Below are 15,000 nucleotides of genomic sequence, written 5' to 3' on the forward strand. Positions count from 1 at the left end.
GATAGTGCTGCGCCGCGCGGACTTATCGGACGTGTCGGAGGATCAGGCTCAGGCCGATTTTGGTTTGTCGGCTCTCACTACTCAATTGCCACGATAAGATAAAGCGTCTTCGAACGGATACTGGACGTGCCTCCGGGGCCCTGCGCTGCTAGTTAATGCTCGGCCTTAGCCCAGCGTGCGTTATGCGATAAAACTGTGCGACGTACAACTAAACGCAAGTCTTCCAATCGGCGAGCCACTCGCGTGCGTAACAGTGTGACCTTTGATCGAAATCTACGGCTCCAACAATGTCGTCTAGTCTGGGCAAAAAGTTTGGTGATTTAATCGGTTCCATCGACGAAGGCACCAGCTCCGCCCGATTCATACTGTTCCGCGCGGAAACGGCCGAAGTGGTTTGCTTCCATCAGAAAGAGCTCCGACAGATTTACCCGCAGGAAGGATGGGTCGAGCAGGAACCGCAGGAAATTCTTGGCGTGGTGCAGGAATGTATCGAGCGAACCCTCGAAAAGCTTCGTGAGCTGGGCGGTGACCCCGAAAACGACATCGTCGCGGTCGGTGTTACGAACCAGCGTGAAACGACCATCGTATGGGACCGGACGACGGGCGAGCCTCTCTACAATGCCATCGTATGGCTTGATATGCGCACCGCGTCCACCGTCGACCAGCTGCTCGACACGGTGCCCAACAAGACTAAGAATAAAGAGTACCTGAAGCCAATCTGCGGACTGCCACTGTCGCCATACTTTTCGGCCGTGAAGCTACGCTGGCTGATGGACAACGTGCCGAAGGTGAAAGCAGCCATCCGGGAAGGGCAATGCCTGTTCGGTACGGTCGACAGTTGGCTTATATGGAACTTGACCGGGGGACCCGACGGTGGTGTCCACGTGACGGACGTTTCGAACGCATCTCGCACAATGCTGATGAGCCTCGAATCGCTGCAGTACGACAAGACGTTGCTTAAATTTTTTGACATCCCGCTTGAGATCCTGCCAGCCATACGGTCCAGTTCGGAGGTTTACGGACCGATCGCGTTCGCACCCCTACGCGACGTTCCGCTCGCCGGATGTTTGGGTGATCAGCAGTCGGCGCTTGTCGGACAAGAGTGTCTAACGCGTGGCAAGGCCAAAGCAACGTACGGTACCGGGTGCTTTCTCCTATACAACACCGGTACGGCCCGGATCGATTCTTCACACGGACTGCTCACGACCGTAGCGTACCAGCTCGGGCCAGAATCGTTTCCCGTGTACGCGCTCGAAGGATCGGTTGCCGTTGCAGGTGCCGCCCTCGGATGGCTGCGGGACAACATGAACCTGCTGGCTAGTGTCAATGAATCGGAAGCCCTGGCCAGAACGGTCGCAAACAATGGTGACGTTTACTTTGTGCCAGCATTCAGCGGTCTGTACGCACCGTACTGGAATCAAGAGGCCCGGGGTGTCATTTGTGGCATCACGGAGGACACGAAGCGCGGCCACATCATACGGGCCGCCCTCGAAGCAATTTGTTTTCAGGTGCGCGACATTCTCGACGTGATGAACACTGAATGCGGAACGCCGCTCCTGAAGCTGAAAGTGGACGGCGGCATGACTGTCAACGATTCAATGATGCAGTGGCAGGCGGACCTGATCGGTCTCGACATACTGCGGCCTACATTCGTCGAAACGACTGCCCTGGTGAGAAGACTGAACAACTGAAAGAAGTCATTCCCGTAAGTTCCTTGGTTACCCAGTACGGTTTGATCTTTTTTGCAGGGAGCGGCAATGGTGGCCGGCCGTGCGGTGGGCAAGTGGGACATCGACAACGTGAGCGTCGAGAGTAGCTGCAAGGTCTTTAAGCCACAAATCAGCGAGGACGAACGGGACATGCGCTACAGCAAGTGGAAGATGGCCATCGAGAGGTCGTTCGGCTGGGAAAGCAACACACTGTGATCGATGCACAGGCGGCGAAGTTAGTTTGAAGTGATCGATAATTCCGTTCGTTCGTTTTTTTAAGCAGTAGCGGCAAATAGACAGGTTGTGTTTTGTAGGTTTTAAGTGCAGCGGTGCTTTGGGGGTTTTACATTGAACGATTAAACGACTGGTGCTTAACAAGTTCTGTGTGCGGTCTCTTTTAATTCATACCGTGAGAAAATCTGGGCAGTGCTTCATTGAAAATAACAATCGGATGCTAGTACAATCCTGGTTTTTATTCGTATTTCGTTTGATATTCATAAAAAAGAAGACTAAACGCATTCAGCTGTAGTTATAGTACGAGGAGCACACTGTGTCGAGCAAGCGGACAATTTAGTCACAGCGCAGTCAGTCTGCGCAAACGAGTTTTGCAGCATTCCGAAACCTATCTATAATGTGTGAGGAGCGTACTGGATAGTGAAATCTAGCCGCGAGTGGAAATTGGTTCCGGAGTTTCTTGAACTAGCACACACACACACGTGGAGCAACAAATGCCAGCGAACATGAACGTTTCGTGGTGAAGTACTATATACACGGCTTATACAAAAAAACGATGAACAAAAACAAGAATCAAAAAGGAAACATTTAAAAAAACAAATATCTCATGAGGAGAACGTAACTTGTGCGCATTTGTATGTAAAACCGTTAGAAAGCATGTTCAGCACCAAGCCACGCGTCGAGAACCGAAAGAGAAACCTCCAAAAAACGTGACTGAGTTGGGTAGCCGTGCATTATCGTGAGACATTGGCCCGTTTGCGCCTGGGATGGTTCCTGTTCCACGAGGAGCACGGTGGTGATGTCTCTACTGCGCTCCCTCCTCGGGACCTGCTGCTGCTGCCACTCCTGCTGCCACTCCTGGTCCCCCGTTGGCGATTTCATCCGCGTTCGGTAGCATGCCCCCTATAGCGCCCTCTTCACCATCGAGCAGAGCATCGGGCCTCAGGAAAGGTTCAGGTTCCGGTTCGTGTGATATTTCAAAGTGTCGCTGGGGAAGCGGGTTACCAGCTGTTCAGAGAGAATGGACAAGCGTAAGATGGACGAACCGAACTGAACGGGAACCAAAAGATACTAGTCGCCCCCTTACCAGAGTCAAGTTCCAGTGCAGGATCAGCGGTCGCTTCGGCCAAATTGGTGACCGACTTCGATTTGACGCACTGAAAATCGACGTGGCGGCTCTTGGCTTCCTCCTTTTCCCACGACATGTGGATGAAGGGCCGCTGCAGATAATTGTAGATCACCTCGACGCGTCCACTCGCGCGCCTCTTCATTTTCTCCTTGTACGTCGGATACCCCTCGATACCTAGCCGGATCTTCTTGAGACCCCGATCCTTCAGCACCTGCTTGGCAACGTCCCGATTTTCGATGTACTTAAAGAACCGATACATGGCCGTGTTCGCGACCGTTTGGCAGTCTTCTTCACCCATTTGCGGCGGGTACTCCGCATCCCAGTCGATGATATCATCTGTTGCAGGAAACGAAAAAGCGCACCGTTACCGTGTGTTGCTGGAGCACCGGATGGTTGGTTGGGTACCTTCGGAGAGAACTACGATGTGACACTCGCGGTGCCCCTGGCGAGCGGCGTCCACCATCAGCGGCAGGATGAGCGATTCCAAAAACGCTTCGAACTGAATGCTGGCCCCCTCGTTGCTCAGTTCGTGCAGCAATCCGCGCAGATTCTGGCACCTGATCGTTTCGGCATTGAACGGGATCAGCAGATAGTCGCAAGCTTCGCGCAACTCCAGCACCGACACCGTCGGCGGACAGCGTATCACGCCCGACCGGTAGTACTCAAGGATGGTCCGAAAGACGGTGTGTGAGATACCGTCTGCCACCTCGTACTCACCCCGCTCGTTCGGATGCGCGAACTCGAGCCCCGAACTGAACATTCGGCCGAGCATGGTCTGCGGCTGTGAGGTCAGCATCGATGCATTGACCGTGAACGTCGTGTTGTCGACGACCAGCGTAATACGCTCACCGTCTTGCAGCTTTTTCCCCGGTCCATGGCCCACAGCGGCCGCCGCCTTTGCGCTGTCCGTCGTGTTGTGCTGTGCCTGGTGTTGTTGCTGCATCAGTCGATTGTTTCTACAAGAGGAAAACGTAGCCGAAGTAGTAAGGAATTCAATTTTACACCAAAAAACCTAAAAACAAAAGACAAAGTGGGACATAACGAGTGAACGGAAAATACTTAGCGAAGGTCACAAAAGTAGCACGCTTTGATATTTCGAAACAAAAACGAACCGAACGGCCTACAGAGACTCGTCTCGTGTTCTTGCAGCTCGCCCAATAACTCACTTCAAACACAGACACTGGGTAAGTAAGCCGTGCATCGTCTGCAACGTGTGCTGCTGCTGTCTGGGCGAAGCTGGGCGCGATACCAGGGCAAGCGTACTAGAGGACACATGTGCGACGCGACGTGGGAGAAGTGAGATGAGGACCAACGGGAAGATGTCTGGCGGTGACCAAAAAAAAACCAGACCAAACCCTGACCTAGCACACAAAGAAACTCAGTCTCCGGTTGCAGTCTATCGCGACGCGTGCTACAACTTTCGTCGCTTGGGGAGTGAAGAGAGCGAAAGGGATGAGCTAGATCTGGTGGTGTTGGTGGTGGTGGGACGTGTCTGGACGGTCTGCGTCTGTCAAGTAAGGACCTTAGCATCAACCTATTTTTGCTGCCCTTCTTCTCGCGCTCAATGCTGCAACGCAAGCTGAGCACACACAGAGCAACAGCAAGGAGCAACACCTCCAAACGCCGCTTTGTCCTTTGTGTGTGCGCACCATCGCTCTGTTTCGCTCCCACCAGCGCGGCTTGGTCACACTCCCCTTCACGCTTACTTCCTTTTTTTCTTGTTCTACTATTACTTTGTTACTTCAACGCCCTGGAACGCGTTGGGGCAACACGATCCCTTCCGCCACGGCCCCGGTCCTTCCTTACCTGGCACGATTTTTCAGCATTTTCCGACGGCGGTCGTCCGTTTCGGTGGTGTCCTCAGTATTGCTGCTGCTGTGCGAACTATCATAGCAATCATTCTTGCCGATGGCTCCACCAACAGAGGCCGCACTGCCAACGAGAGCGCTACCCGGTCCGGAGTTTGCGATGCCAGCTTCTCGTTGCTGCTGCTGCTGCTGGGGCTGTGGTTGTACCGCTGCGGAAGGCGTTCCCTGCTTTCGCTGGAGCTGGAGGTCCATCATGAAATGCTTCAGCGCACCGCAAACCCGTCCGAAGTACCGATAATAGAAGAGGTGTAGCCTATCCACGACGATGGCTGAGGCAGTAATAGTAGGGCTCTGTTCTGGCTAAGCAACGCAAACCTCCTTTCCACCTCCACACGGAAGTAGCCCACACGCAGATTGTGCACCGTAATCGCAGCAAACAACGCAAAGGGGTAGGATTATGCACGCATTACTCCCGTGGCTGGTTAGGCCTTAAGGATGCACTTTTCGATGAGTTTGGGGAAAACCGCACAAATTCCCAGTGCGGGTGAGACGCATTGGCCCACCACAAAGCAATAGTGCACTCTCGTTGAAAAATGTCTTCTTCCACTCGGAGGTATGCTTCTTTTGTTTGGCTGAGTTTTCCCTTCCGCAGTTGCGTTGCCGTTTTTGACGTTTGTCAGATGTTGAATGATTTTGCCTGAGGAAAAACAAAAACAGGAATTTGGGAAAATCACGGAAATCTTTGTCTCATTAGCGGAACAATTGTGAAAACAGGACAAAGAAAACTTTAATTCAGCCGTAGATGGTATATGTTGGGTGTTTCATTAACCGACTGGAAATTGTGAAACAAAACAAAACGGTAAACAAACAAATTTCAAAACTGCACTTGCAGTTCAAACTTTGAAGCATTCTGCAAGTATCAAGAATCGGAACCAGGCTTACAATTTTAACATTTGAGGCTTTCTTGCAAGGATTTTTCGAATCGACGACTATTTGAATATCGCCAAAAACAACTCTGGAATGAACTCTCTGTAATTGGGTGAACTCTCGAATTGGGTGAACTCTCTCTGGAATGAACTCTCTGTAATTGGGTGAACTCTCTGTAATTGGGTGAACTCTCGAATTGGGTCGAACCAATTCAAGGGGTTCACTTCACGCACCCGTCAACACCGTTTGACGTCTATGACGTTTCAGGCTGTCTCTTGAGCCAGTTGGAAAATGTTTCCAATCGGAAGGGAGATGAAAATTTCGGTCGCAGTTCTGCGGTAAATGGGGAAATTTGGCGTTGGAAGTGCAGCAGAACGGTTCGGTGTATCGGTAAACATACTTTCGCGGTGAATACGAACGGAACCACACTGTGCCACCGTCGGGCAGGCCCATCCGCCAGAGAAGTGAAGAACCCCAGCGAAGAAGATGCACTCAGACAATGGCCAGGGTTGGCGGCACGAAGGGGATCACAATTGTTTTGAAACGCAGCAGCCACAGTAGAATAATTCACCAACATCGTCCGTGTCTTCGTCGTTCGCGCGCCACTAAGGAAACAATCGCAAGCGAATCATAACCGCGCTTGGTCACAGAACGAACACACAGACTCCGTACCAAAGCGTTGTAGCACCAGCGATAGCAACAATGCGCCCATTACACTCCTCAACACCAACTTTCTACCGCAACAGTGACGGAAACTGAACTTTCGGGTGTAACCTGGTAAAGCAACAATATCGATACATCGTTTTCGATCCCACTATACTGACTGAACAATCGAAAATGAGTTTTTTCTGCTCCGGAGTAGGATAGACAGTGGAGGACGGCGAAGTAGATTAAGGATCAGCTACGATCCTTCGTAATTTATCCAAATTTAAGCAAAGCAACACGGGTGCATGCCGTGCAATTCCAAAAGTGCAATAGACTGCTCCATAGAGTTACATGAAGCTGGACTGCTCCCAAGAGCTGCCTGCGTCGGTAGATCACAATACGACAAATAGCGAAAAATCGCACACAAAAATAAGTGATCAGTTGGTGTTGGCGGTCAGTGAAAGGAAACATTATGGTGCACGTGGAGAGGACGTCGAATCAAATTGAAGCATGTCAATAATCATTCAAGAACGAGATCATCCTTTTAGCATTTAGCGCAAATGCTAAAATGGGGCCCGTGGCCTGGAAACAGTTTAGGTACGTATGAACGTCAAAGGACACGGAGCCTGTCATTTTTTGGTGCATTTTCAAGAACTCCTGTTGGTTCTCAATAGAAATGCATCAAAAGATCCACATTAACTAACGATTTTAGACAGTAATCAGCTGGCTGTATCATGTAAGGATGGTGCATTTTCGAATGCACAAAAGCATACGTTCATGCAAGCAAATATTTCCAGCTCGTATTGAGGCAAAACGAACACCATCAGCGTTTGATATTGGGCACAGCAGCCGATTACGCATTGGACGGCCGAGCTTGTAAACAATTTTGACCAGCGTTTTGGCTGCGAAATCTAGCCCCAGCACTGACGGCAGTACGTACGCAGCCGAAAATATCAGAAATTTCGAAACTGACACACGGTGGGCACACCGCTGTGACGTTTTGTTTGCGGCAACCTTGGTCGATGGATGCGCTCAACTCACGCACGTACACACCCTTGCCGACGACCGAGGGTGTCCTATCCGTACACGCTGTCCGTTCGCAACGGGACGTGAGTATTTGCAGATTCGAATGGACCAAAAGGAAGAAAATGCTACGCTCTTTCGTTGAAGCTCCATGCTGTACGGTCAGGGCGACACACGATATCGTGGATGGAAAGGTGAATTTTCGCTTCAGAAGCAAGAAAGAGACCCTCAAGGTGCATGTATCGTGCACTGGCGAAAGAGGAAGAGAGAGAGAGAGTGCGATCGAGTCGACTGTTCAATGTAGTGGTGTCAGTTCGCTCGCTTCCCGTGTGAAGGTTGCGAAGCATATTGGACGGACGGGGTGCGCTTGTAGTGGTCACGGTGGTGGTTTTGTGGAACATCGAGCACAGCACACATCAAACAAGGTGTTTAAAGGAAAGGCACGACGTGTGGGTTTGTGGGTCCGGAGTGTGGCGGAAGGGTGTGCGCGCGGGCAGAAGGGTCGGTCGTGAGACAAGCACGAGAGTGTGTGGTGCTGCTGGCTGGTAGATACACACATCAAGAAAAAGATGGAAAATTATAATGGCGGCTGTGTCTCGCCGAGGCGATTTTTCGGAATTAAACGCATTTAATTCGCAGCAAACCGAAAATGGTATGTACAAAAAGGTGTGTCAGTGCGCGGGTTAGTGGAACGCGTTAAATGCAGCAGTGCTGGCAGCGTACCGTGGTTGAAAATTGTCGAAAACAATGACGGGTCAGTCACAATTTGTTGTTTACTCTTTTACGGTGCAAGGATGGTACGGTGGTGCAATCTTTTCTCTTCAACCAACCGAGTGAGACTCTCGGGGCCGTGTTGTGTGTGCGCGACATCGGAACCGTGCAAGATGTCCGGAAGCAGCAAAGGCTCGTATGGGATGAAATTATTGTTGAAAAAAAAGTAACGCAATGGCAATAGCAGCAGCAGCAGCAGCAGCAGCAGTCATCGTCATCGCCGTCGTCGTCAACACCCCGTCGTGTGGCGGTGGCTCTCCTTCCGCGGGCCAGAGCCTCCTCCAATAGCAACAACAGCAGCATCGGTCAGGTGGAGTGAAGAGTAGTGCATAATAGAAATGGCCGACGGCTAGGAAAAAAGGAGGCAAAGGCAAAATTTTGGAGATTCCGTGCCAGTGCAAAGTTCTGTCAATCGAACGCAAAAGGAATCTCCGCCGAGGCGAGTTGTCAGACGAGATGTCTTTTGCCCGTGCAGGGAAAAGGTGTGCGAAGGATCTCCTTATTTTTTTTGCCTGTTCGCTCGCTCCCTCTCGTCGTCTGTCAATATTTCCGTTCCGTGCGCACAGAGTGGTCGTTCCCTGCGGGTGATCCATATTCGCACTCCGACTGTGTGACGACGCGCGGCTCGGTAAACAGAAAAAAGCATCATAATCCCGCAATGTGCACCGCCGCGAAGGAAAGCTCATCTCTTGGCCGACTGTGTCGCTTAAAAACAAAACAAAAAAGATAACGCCCAAAAGCATTGGCAAAAGAAATGAGCAAAAATCGTGTAATTTGAAAAGATATATGAAAAAAAGGTAAAACCTAATCGAAGGCATTAATAGTAAACACAGTAGTGAGAGGAAGAGAGAAAGAGACAGAGAGAGCGAGAGAGGTAGCGACAGATCATTGGCGGGCGGGTTTGAGAAGGAGCGAGAGAGAGAGAAAGCACCATGGAACATCAGTTAGAAGGGGGGAATGGCAGGATGTCCGGGGGTTTTTTGGGAACGGTATTTGCGGGTGCGCGCGGGTGATGATCCATCCCCTCGGGCTTCTGCCCCCCCACCCCCACGGCACCCGCATCTCCTGGCGCCACACTTTCAGGCCCGTACCAACAACAGAGGGGCATCGAAGGAAGGAAGCGAAGTGTGCGCGTCTACAAAGTGTCAAACGAAACTTGTCTATTTCATCATGTCCAGCGACAAATGAATCAAAAGCGTACCCCGTGCCGCCGCCGCCGTATGCAATGCGTCCGCCAATGTGCATGTGTGTGTGTGTGTGTTGTGAAAAAATGTCACCATAAAAAAATGCATCGCGCTCTCGCAAAGGATGATGCATGCACTGGCTGCCGAGGAAGAAGATTTGCCTCAAAATTGTCTCCTCACGGGCGCGGGATTCTGTGTGTGGCCCTCTGCTGCGCCGTGTTAAATTATCGAACGGTGCCTCGAGTGGTGGAAGAAGAAAATTATTGAGCGAAGTAGGCGGAGGATGAGGAAGAAAATGGTCCCTCTTCGGTGAAGTGTGTGCGGTGGAAAGTCGCTCGGAGCGGAGAATTGTCGAAGAAGGCGAGGCGCCCCACAGTATCCAAGAGAGAGCCAGCGCGAGAGCGAGAGAGTGAACGACAGGCAACTGATCTGATTGTGATTAATGCGTCGCTCTGGATAAGAGAGCGAATGAAAAGTGCTTTGAGCCCGCGCGTGAGTGTGTGTGAGAGTGTGTAGCACTGTGGTTGTGAGGATGCGTGCGTGCGCGCGCGCGCCTTCCCTTTCTTTCGCTCCTTCCTGGCCCACTCTTGGTGGTCGCGTTTGCCACGGGCGAGAAGAGATTTAGCGCGGGGAAGTGCGTTGCCAGACCGAGCCAGCAGCAAGCACCGCGATGAGCCCTTATGTGTGTGTGTGTAAGCGAGAAAAAGCACGCGCGCACGAAAGAGAACGAGGAATCGAATTGATCCAAAACGGAGTGTATGGTTGTTTATGCGATTGAAGAAGATCGAAGAATTATTGTGTGTCTTCACGTGCAACAAATAATTACAAAAATAATATGCGTTTCGGTGGGCGAAAACGAATGGAAATCCGATTGCAAGCTCACCAAAAAGGATGGAAGGGCCAATTAAATCCTTTTCCCACATTCTTTGCTTCCAGGCGAGCTTCCAGAGTGTGTTGTGTTTGTGCGTGAATGTGTGCCGTATCAGGGTTTGGATACGGCAAGCATATTCCGAGAAGGTGTGTGAAACACGGCATGTTGTCGTGCTCTCTCCCTCGCACTCCAACGGAATTTGTATGGCAAAGAGAGAAATGGAGCATGTGCGTGAGAATGCGTGAAGCAATGTTGCTCCGCTCTGTGGAAAACATAAGCCTGAGAAACGAAGGAAGAGAGAGTGATGGAGAGATCGAGAGAGATTGAGGCAGTGTGAGCAGGAAAGCGCGAGAAATTTCAGAGAGTCGCGGATAAATTTCGTCGAAGGAAGATGCTGCTGCTGCTGTTGCTGGTTGCTGCTTCTTCAATGCCGTATACATTTAATTAGTGTTACCTACCGAACGTACGCTTCCACGTTTGATGGGATGCTTTTTTGTAGTTTCGCAATGTCAATCATTTTCCTTTTTTCCAAAAAATTGTCAGCAATTGTTTCTTTCTTCCTCGATGGTCTCGCAAGGGCATGTGCGTAAGCAGAAGAAAATTGGACAAGATGTTGTCTTGAACGTCGCGAGCGCTAAATTGCACCGAATGCTCGCCCGCTCTCTTTATCTTTCTCCCGCGCGCGCATTTGCTCGTGGCTGGACATCGGCGGCGGCCTCACACTGCGATCAACGCACCACTCGGTCCCGCTCACTCACACGAACGCACGAACGCCTCGCGTACTCGCGGTGGTGTGTCGCGTGAAGTGGCGCGCGCGTGCAAATGCTGAAGCAACCCAATCACCAATCTATCCATCCACCGAGCAACCACACACGACGGACGGAAGGACGGAAGGACGGAAGGGGTAGCGCGCGTCATCATCGCTCGCACACAAGGTGCATAGATGCATGGCCATGCGGGTGGTGTGCGCGCGATGCGATGCTATTCAATCAGAGAGGCACCACTACCGCTACAGGCGGACTGTGCCCCCCTTGACGACGACGGCGGCGGACACCATCTCGCGCTGACTTTGTGTCGCGTTCGCGGCCCTGAAGCCGATGACCATCACCAGGCACCACCAGACAGAGACAGAAGGACACGGGAATTGCGTGTTCCCTTCTGGCACGCGCGGGGTCGGACATTCCTCGGGATGGTGTGCACAGGTGCACTTTTTCCGGCGTTCACAGGGACCCAAATAATTACGGATGCTTTTTGTAACAAAAGTTGATGGCACAAAAACGCAACTTCCGCGACTGTCGTCGTTGAGTGGGAGAGGGACTTCCAAGTTTTGGGCAACAGATAAACCAAATAGGCCGGCAATGTCTCTCTGGGCCTAAGCTAAATATTTTAATAGATGGCCAAACTGGAACGCATTTGATCGATCATCTGGCTGTGGGACAATCACCTCGGAAATGAGCGTACTTGACGGAACTGAGCAAACACGGCTGAGGCTGTGGTCGCAGAGGTTTAAGCAAACTAATACTCGAAGCCATCAGGAGGTTTCCATTCATTAATCGTTTTATGTCATGTTCTTGTCGTTGTGCGCGAAATGATCGATTTGCTCAACACAGCTACCTTTGGTTGAACTGTTTTGTTGATATGTTCGTTATGCTCGACGTTTACATTAGACTTTTATCTCGTAGTTTGTTCCCAATTTCTTGGGCTCAACGCCTACTGGCTCTGTTTCAGTGGCTGAAAAAATTGAACGAGCAAACGCGGCTGGCGGCTGGCGAATAAACCAATGCAATGCTCCGCTGACAAATGTTGCTTTCCGATCTTGCACGTGGGAAAATTCTAGGAAACTGTCGTCGGAACGAGAAACTGAGCTGCCCCTATTCCTTCAAACGAGAGAAAAATCCGGTAATCTTGGGAGCACCAGACAGAATCGAGAGATAGTGCACAGGAATGATAAGAACGCCCGTGTGACTGGTGCATACTGTGATGGTGTGGCTGATTGCTGCCCCGGAAACAGAAACAACCCTGCAACAAGCCTACTTTTGCTATACAAAAAATTCGGGGTGAACACATACAGGTGACAGGAACAAAAACAAAACATGTGTTTATTTGTGCTTTCGATTGTCTAATTATGTCTAGTTATGCTACCGATGGCGCCCTCCATTTGAACGACGGAATTCTCCCGTCGTTTAACAACAATATGCCACTTTCATACCACGACGCGGCCCAAGACTCCAACGCAGATTTCGCAATTTTGTGTTGAACGCCGATGTACTGGCATCCGATACAGGCGATAATAAAAGAGGAAGGGGGTGTCAATTTTGCATCTTTACAACGCTTGTGGCCTAGCCATCAACTGCGCTGCTCATCGTCATCCCACCGTACGATTACAGTGCGTCCCCAACAGAACCTTCCATAAACACAACACCTGAGAGAACGCGCCACAAGAGAACGCGTTTTGCACGAACTGAACGAGAGAAAACGAGAATCCGGGAGAATCTTTTCTCTGCATGCCCCAGTGTGTATCTGTGTGTGTGTGAGAGAGAGATGAAAGTGTTGAAACAATCGAAGAGCGCCCAATTGTTTGCGCTCCTGCGTGTGATTTTGGAGAAGCAATGGAATGCTTGAGCGGAAGGGCGATGTTACGGGAGGATGCTCGGATGGACTGTGCGCTGGTGGTGGTGGTGGTGTGTCGTGACGTCTCCGTTGGCAGCAAATGTGCGGTACAGCACAGTGTCACGTACGAGGCAACGGACGATAAAAACGTAACCAGAGAAAAAGAGAAAAAAGGAGAGAGTGAGAGAGAGTGAGAGAGAGAGAGATAGAGAGAGATATAGAGAGAGCTGTCTCCTGCACGTGTTTGTGTATGTGCGGCTACGGTTAGAATTGTTACAAAAAAACGGAGCGCTTGAATCAAAGACGGATAGAAGACGGGATGACGACGGTGTGTTGACGGTGGTGTGACCTCATGATAGAAACATAATCATCCGGCCAAAGAAACTGCCGGAAGTGTGGTCCCACGGCAAGGAAGAGGATGGATGGCAACACTTGTCGTCCTGAACCTTATCCCCTGTTACTCTCATTGCAGATTATTTATTGTGGCATAACGTTGCCTTGGACATGTGTAGAAATGGAGGAACTTTCGAGAAAGGATCGAATACATCTGACGATAAATTTTCTTCTTGCAATAAAATACACTACGCACCTAGTAGGCCCTTTTCGATCCCGAATTCATACCTTATTTTTCAACGATAAAGGTTCGCACATTTCGGTGCACGCGCTCTGAAAACATAAATAAATCCATACAATCGCCACTCGGCAGCGGCGCAATGATTACATCAAACCACTAAAACCGTTAGCGCGCGAGCGATGGCGCGATGCTGCCCGCCGCCTCCCAACTCTTTGGCTACGGAGCGCCCGTTTGCGGGTTTCAGTTTGGCGAACCGTTCTTTTCCGTTCTCTCGAAGCTGGAGGGAACGGTCGAAAAATGGGTGAAGGCGGGTGCTGCGCATGTGTTGTGCGCGCGGGACGGGCATCGCGACGGGGGACCATGTGTGACGGGCGGGGGAAGGCGCGATGCTATCGAGCCATTGGTTGGGACGACCCGAGACGCCCGAGAGCCCCAGGTAGTTTGCGGGAATGTAATTTCTTCCCCTACACACATTCCGTGCTCTTCCCGTGACAGGATGTGCGCACAGGGCCGCCCAATCACAGGTGTGTGCCGGAATGTGTATCCAGAGCGTTCCTGTGACACAATTTCCGAACCACAATCGCGGGGCTCCGGTCGGTGGCGAATGCTTGCTTTGCATCGAACGTTGCTGGATAACAGATTTTGTTTTTAAAAGTCTTACAGTACCTCGTTACTTACTCCTCGGCTCTTATCTAATTCGTTGCCTTCCCTAATTGGCGCGTCATGCTCTTAAAAGGCCGCAGGCTGAAAAACGGAAATAGAATAGTTAATAGATTGAATGAGCGTTTCTAACGACTAAACGTCAGTCAGCAAACCATGGCTACTTTGTTTGATTTTCCTTTACACCTTTTTCTACAACCGTTCAAAAGTGACATCCATGTGAACTATTCGATTAAGGTGCTCCAGCCGTTTCTATGTTCGATGGGCATGGTCAATTTTGGGCAGACACTCTCAATAACACCGACAGTCCACTCAAGAAAGTTATTTAATTCATTCACGTGTGTCATGTTTTTTTTGCAGGTCCACAGTCGTCGGATGGCCAGCACCACCAGCTCAGCACGCCGTATTCTGTGTACGCTGCCGTCCGTGTACGGAGGAAAACAATACGATAGAGCGTGAACGTCGTGATTACGTGCAGATGTGCGCTCGCACGCGAGACAAACGGCAGACGCGTCAAGCCGCACCGTAAGCGGCACAAGAAGTCAAAACATAAACAGACGGGCAAACAGAAAACAATCATTGATCACAAACGTTAAAATTCTGCCAACTCTCTCCCACTCGCCATTCTGGCGCGGGAAGTTAGTGAGAACATTGCGCCAACTATTGACGGTCTCAGGGCGGGTACAGTCAGGGCAGAGACCCCTACGCAGAGCCGGGATACATTAGAACACATTTGCGTGGCGGCACCGAAAGCTGGGCCATTTGGTGAACCCTGGTGTGCGTCCTGCTCGTCCGCAACCCGCCGACCCCCACACCGGCCGCTCTTGCCACCATTGGAGATCGCGCACCGCGTGC

General features: G+C 51.0%; 2 protein-coding genes across 2 annotated transcripts; one reads left to right on the plus strand and one right to left on the minus strand.

The window, feature by feature from the left end:
• The first annotated feature begins 84 nt into the window (after positions 1-84).
• Positions 85-2,081, plus strand: LOC128277524 (glycerol kinase). The gene is made up of 2 exons (XM_053015996.1): positions 85-1,670; positions 1,749-2,081. Exons 1-2 carry the CDS (start codon positions 288-290, stop codon positions 1,923-1,925), a joined length of 1,560 nt encoding a protein of 519 aa, XP_052871956.1. The 5' UTR covers positions 85-287; the 3' UTR covers positions 1,926-2,081.
• A 108-nt stretch (positions 2,082-2,189) lies between these two features.
• On the minus strand, positions 2,190-5,519 carry LOC128277736 (BTB/POZ domain-containing protein 10). Its single transcript, XM_053016243.1, has 4 exons — positions 4,879-5,519; positions 3,478-4,028; positions 3,031-3,408; positions 2,190-2,951 (listed from the first exon to the last, which is right to left on the minus strand). Exons 1-4 carry the CDS (start codon positions 5,133-5,135, stop codon positions 2,749-2,751), a joined length of 1,389 nt encoding a protein of 462 aa, XP_052872203.1. The 5' UTR covers positions 5,136-5,519; the 3' UTR covers positions 2,190-2,748.
• Positions 5,520-15,000: the final 9,481 nt, after the last annotated feature.

Source organism: Anopheles cruzii, chromosome 2 (genome assembly GCF_943734635.1).
Source record: "Anopheles cruzii chromosome 2, idAnoCruzAS_RS32_06, whole genome shotgun sequence".
Lineage (NCBI taxonomy): Eukaryota > Metazoa > Arthropoda > Insecta > Diptera > Culicidae > Anopheles > Anopheles cruzii.

Coding starts and splice junctions, on each gene's coding strand:
- LOC128277524 (XM_053015996.1), top strand. CDS start 288: ATGTCGTCTAGTCTGGGCAAAAAGTTTGGTGATTTAATCGGTTCCATC. Junction 1,671..1,748: donor TCGTCGAAACGACTGCCCTG/GTGAGAAGACTG, acceptor TCTTTTTTGCAG/GGAGCGGCAATGGTGGCCGG.
- LOC128277736 (XM_053016243.1), bottom strand. CDS start 5,135: ATGATGGACCTCCAGCTCCAGCGAAAGCAGGGAACGCCTTCCGCAGCG. Junction 4,029..4,878: donor ATGCTGAAAAATCGTGCCAG/GTAAGGAAGGAC, acceptor TTCCTCTTGTAG/AAACAATCGACTGATGCAGC. Junction 3,409..3,477: donor CATCGTAGTTCTCTCCGAAG/GTACCCAACCAA, acceptor TTCCTGCAACAG/ATGATATCATCGACTGGGAT.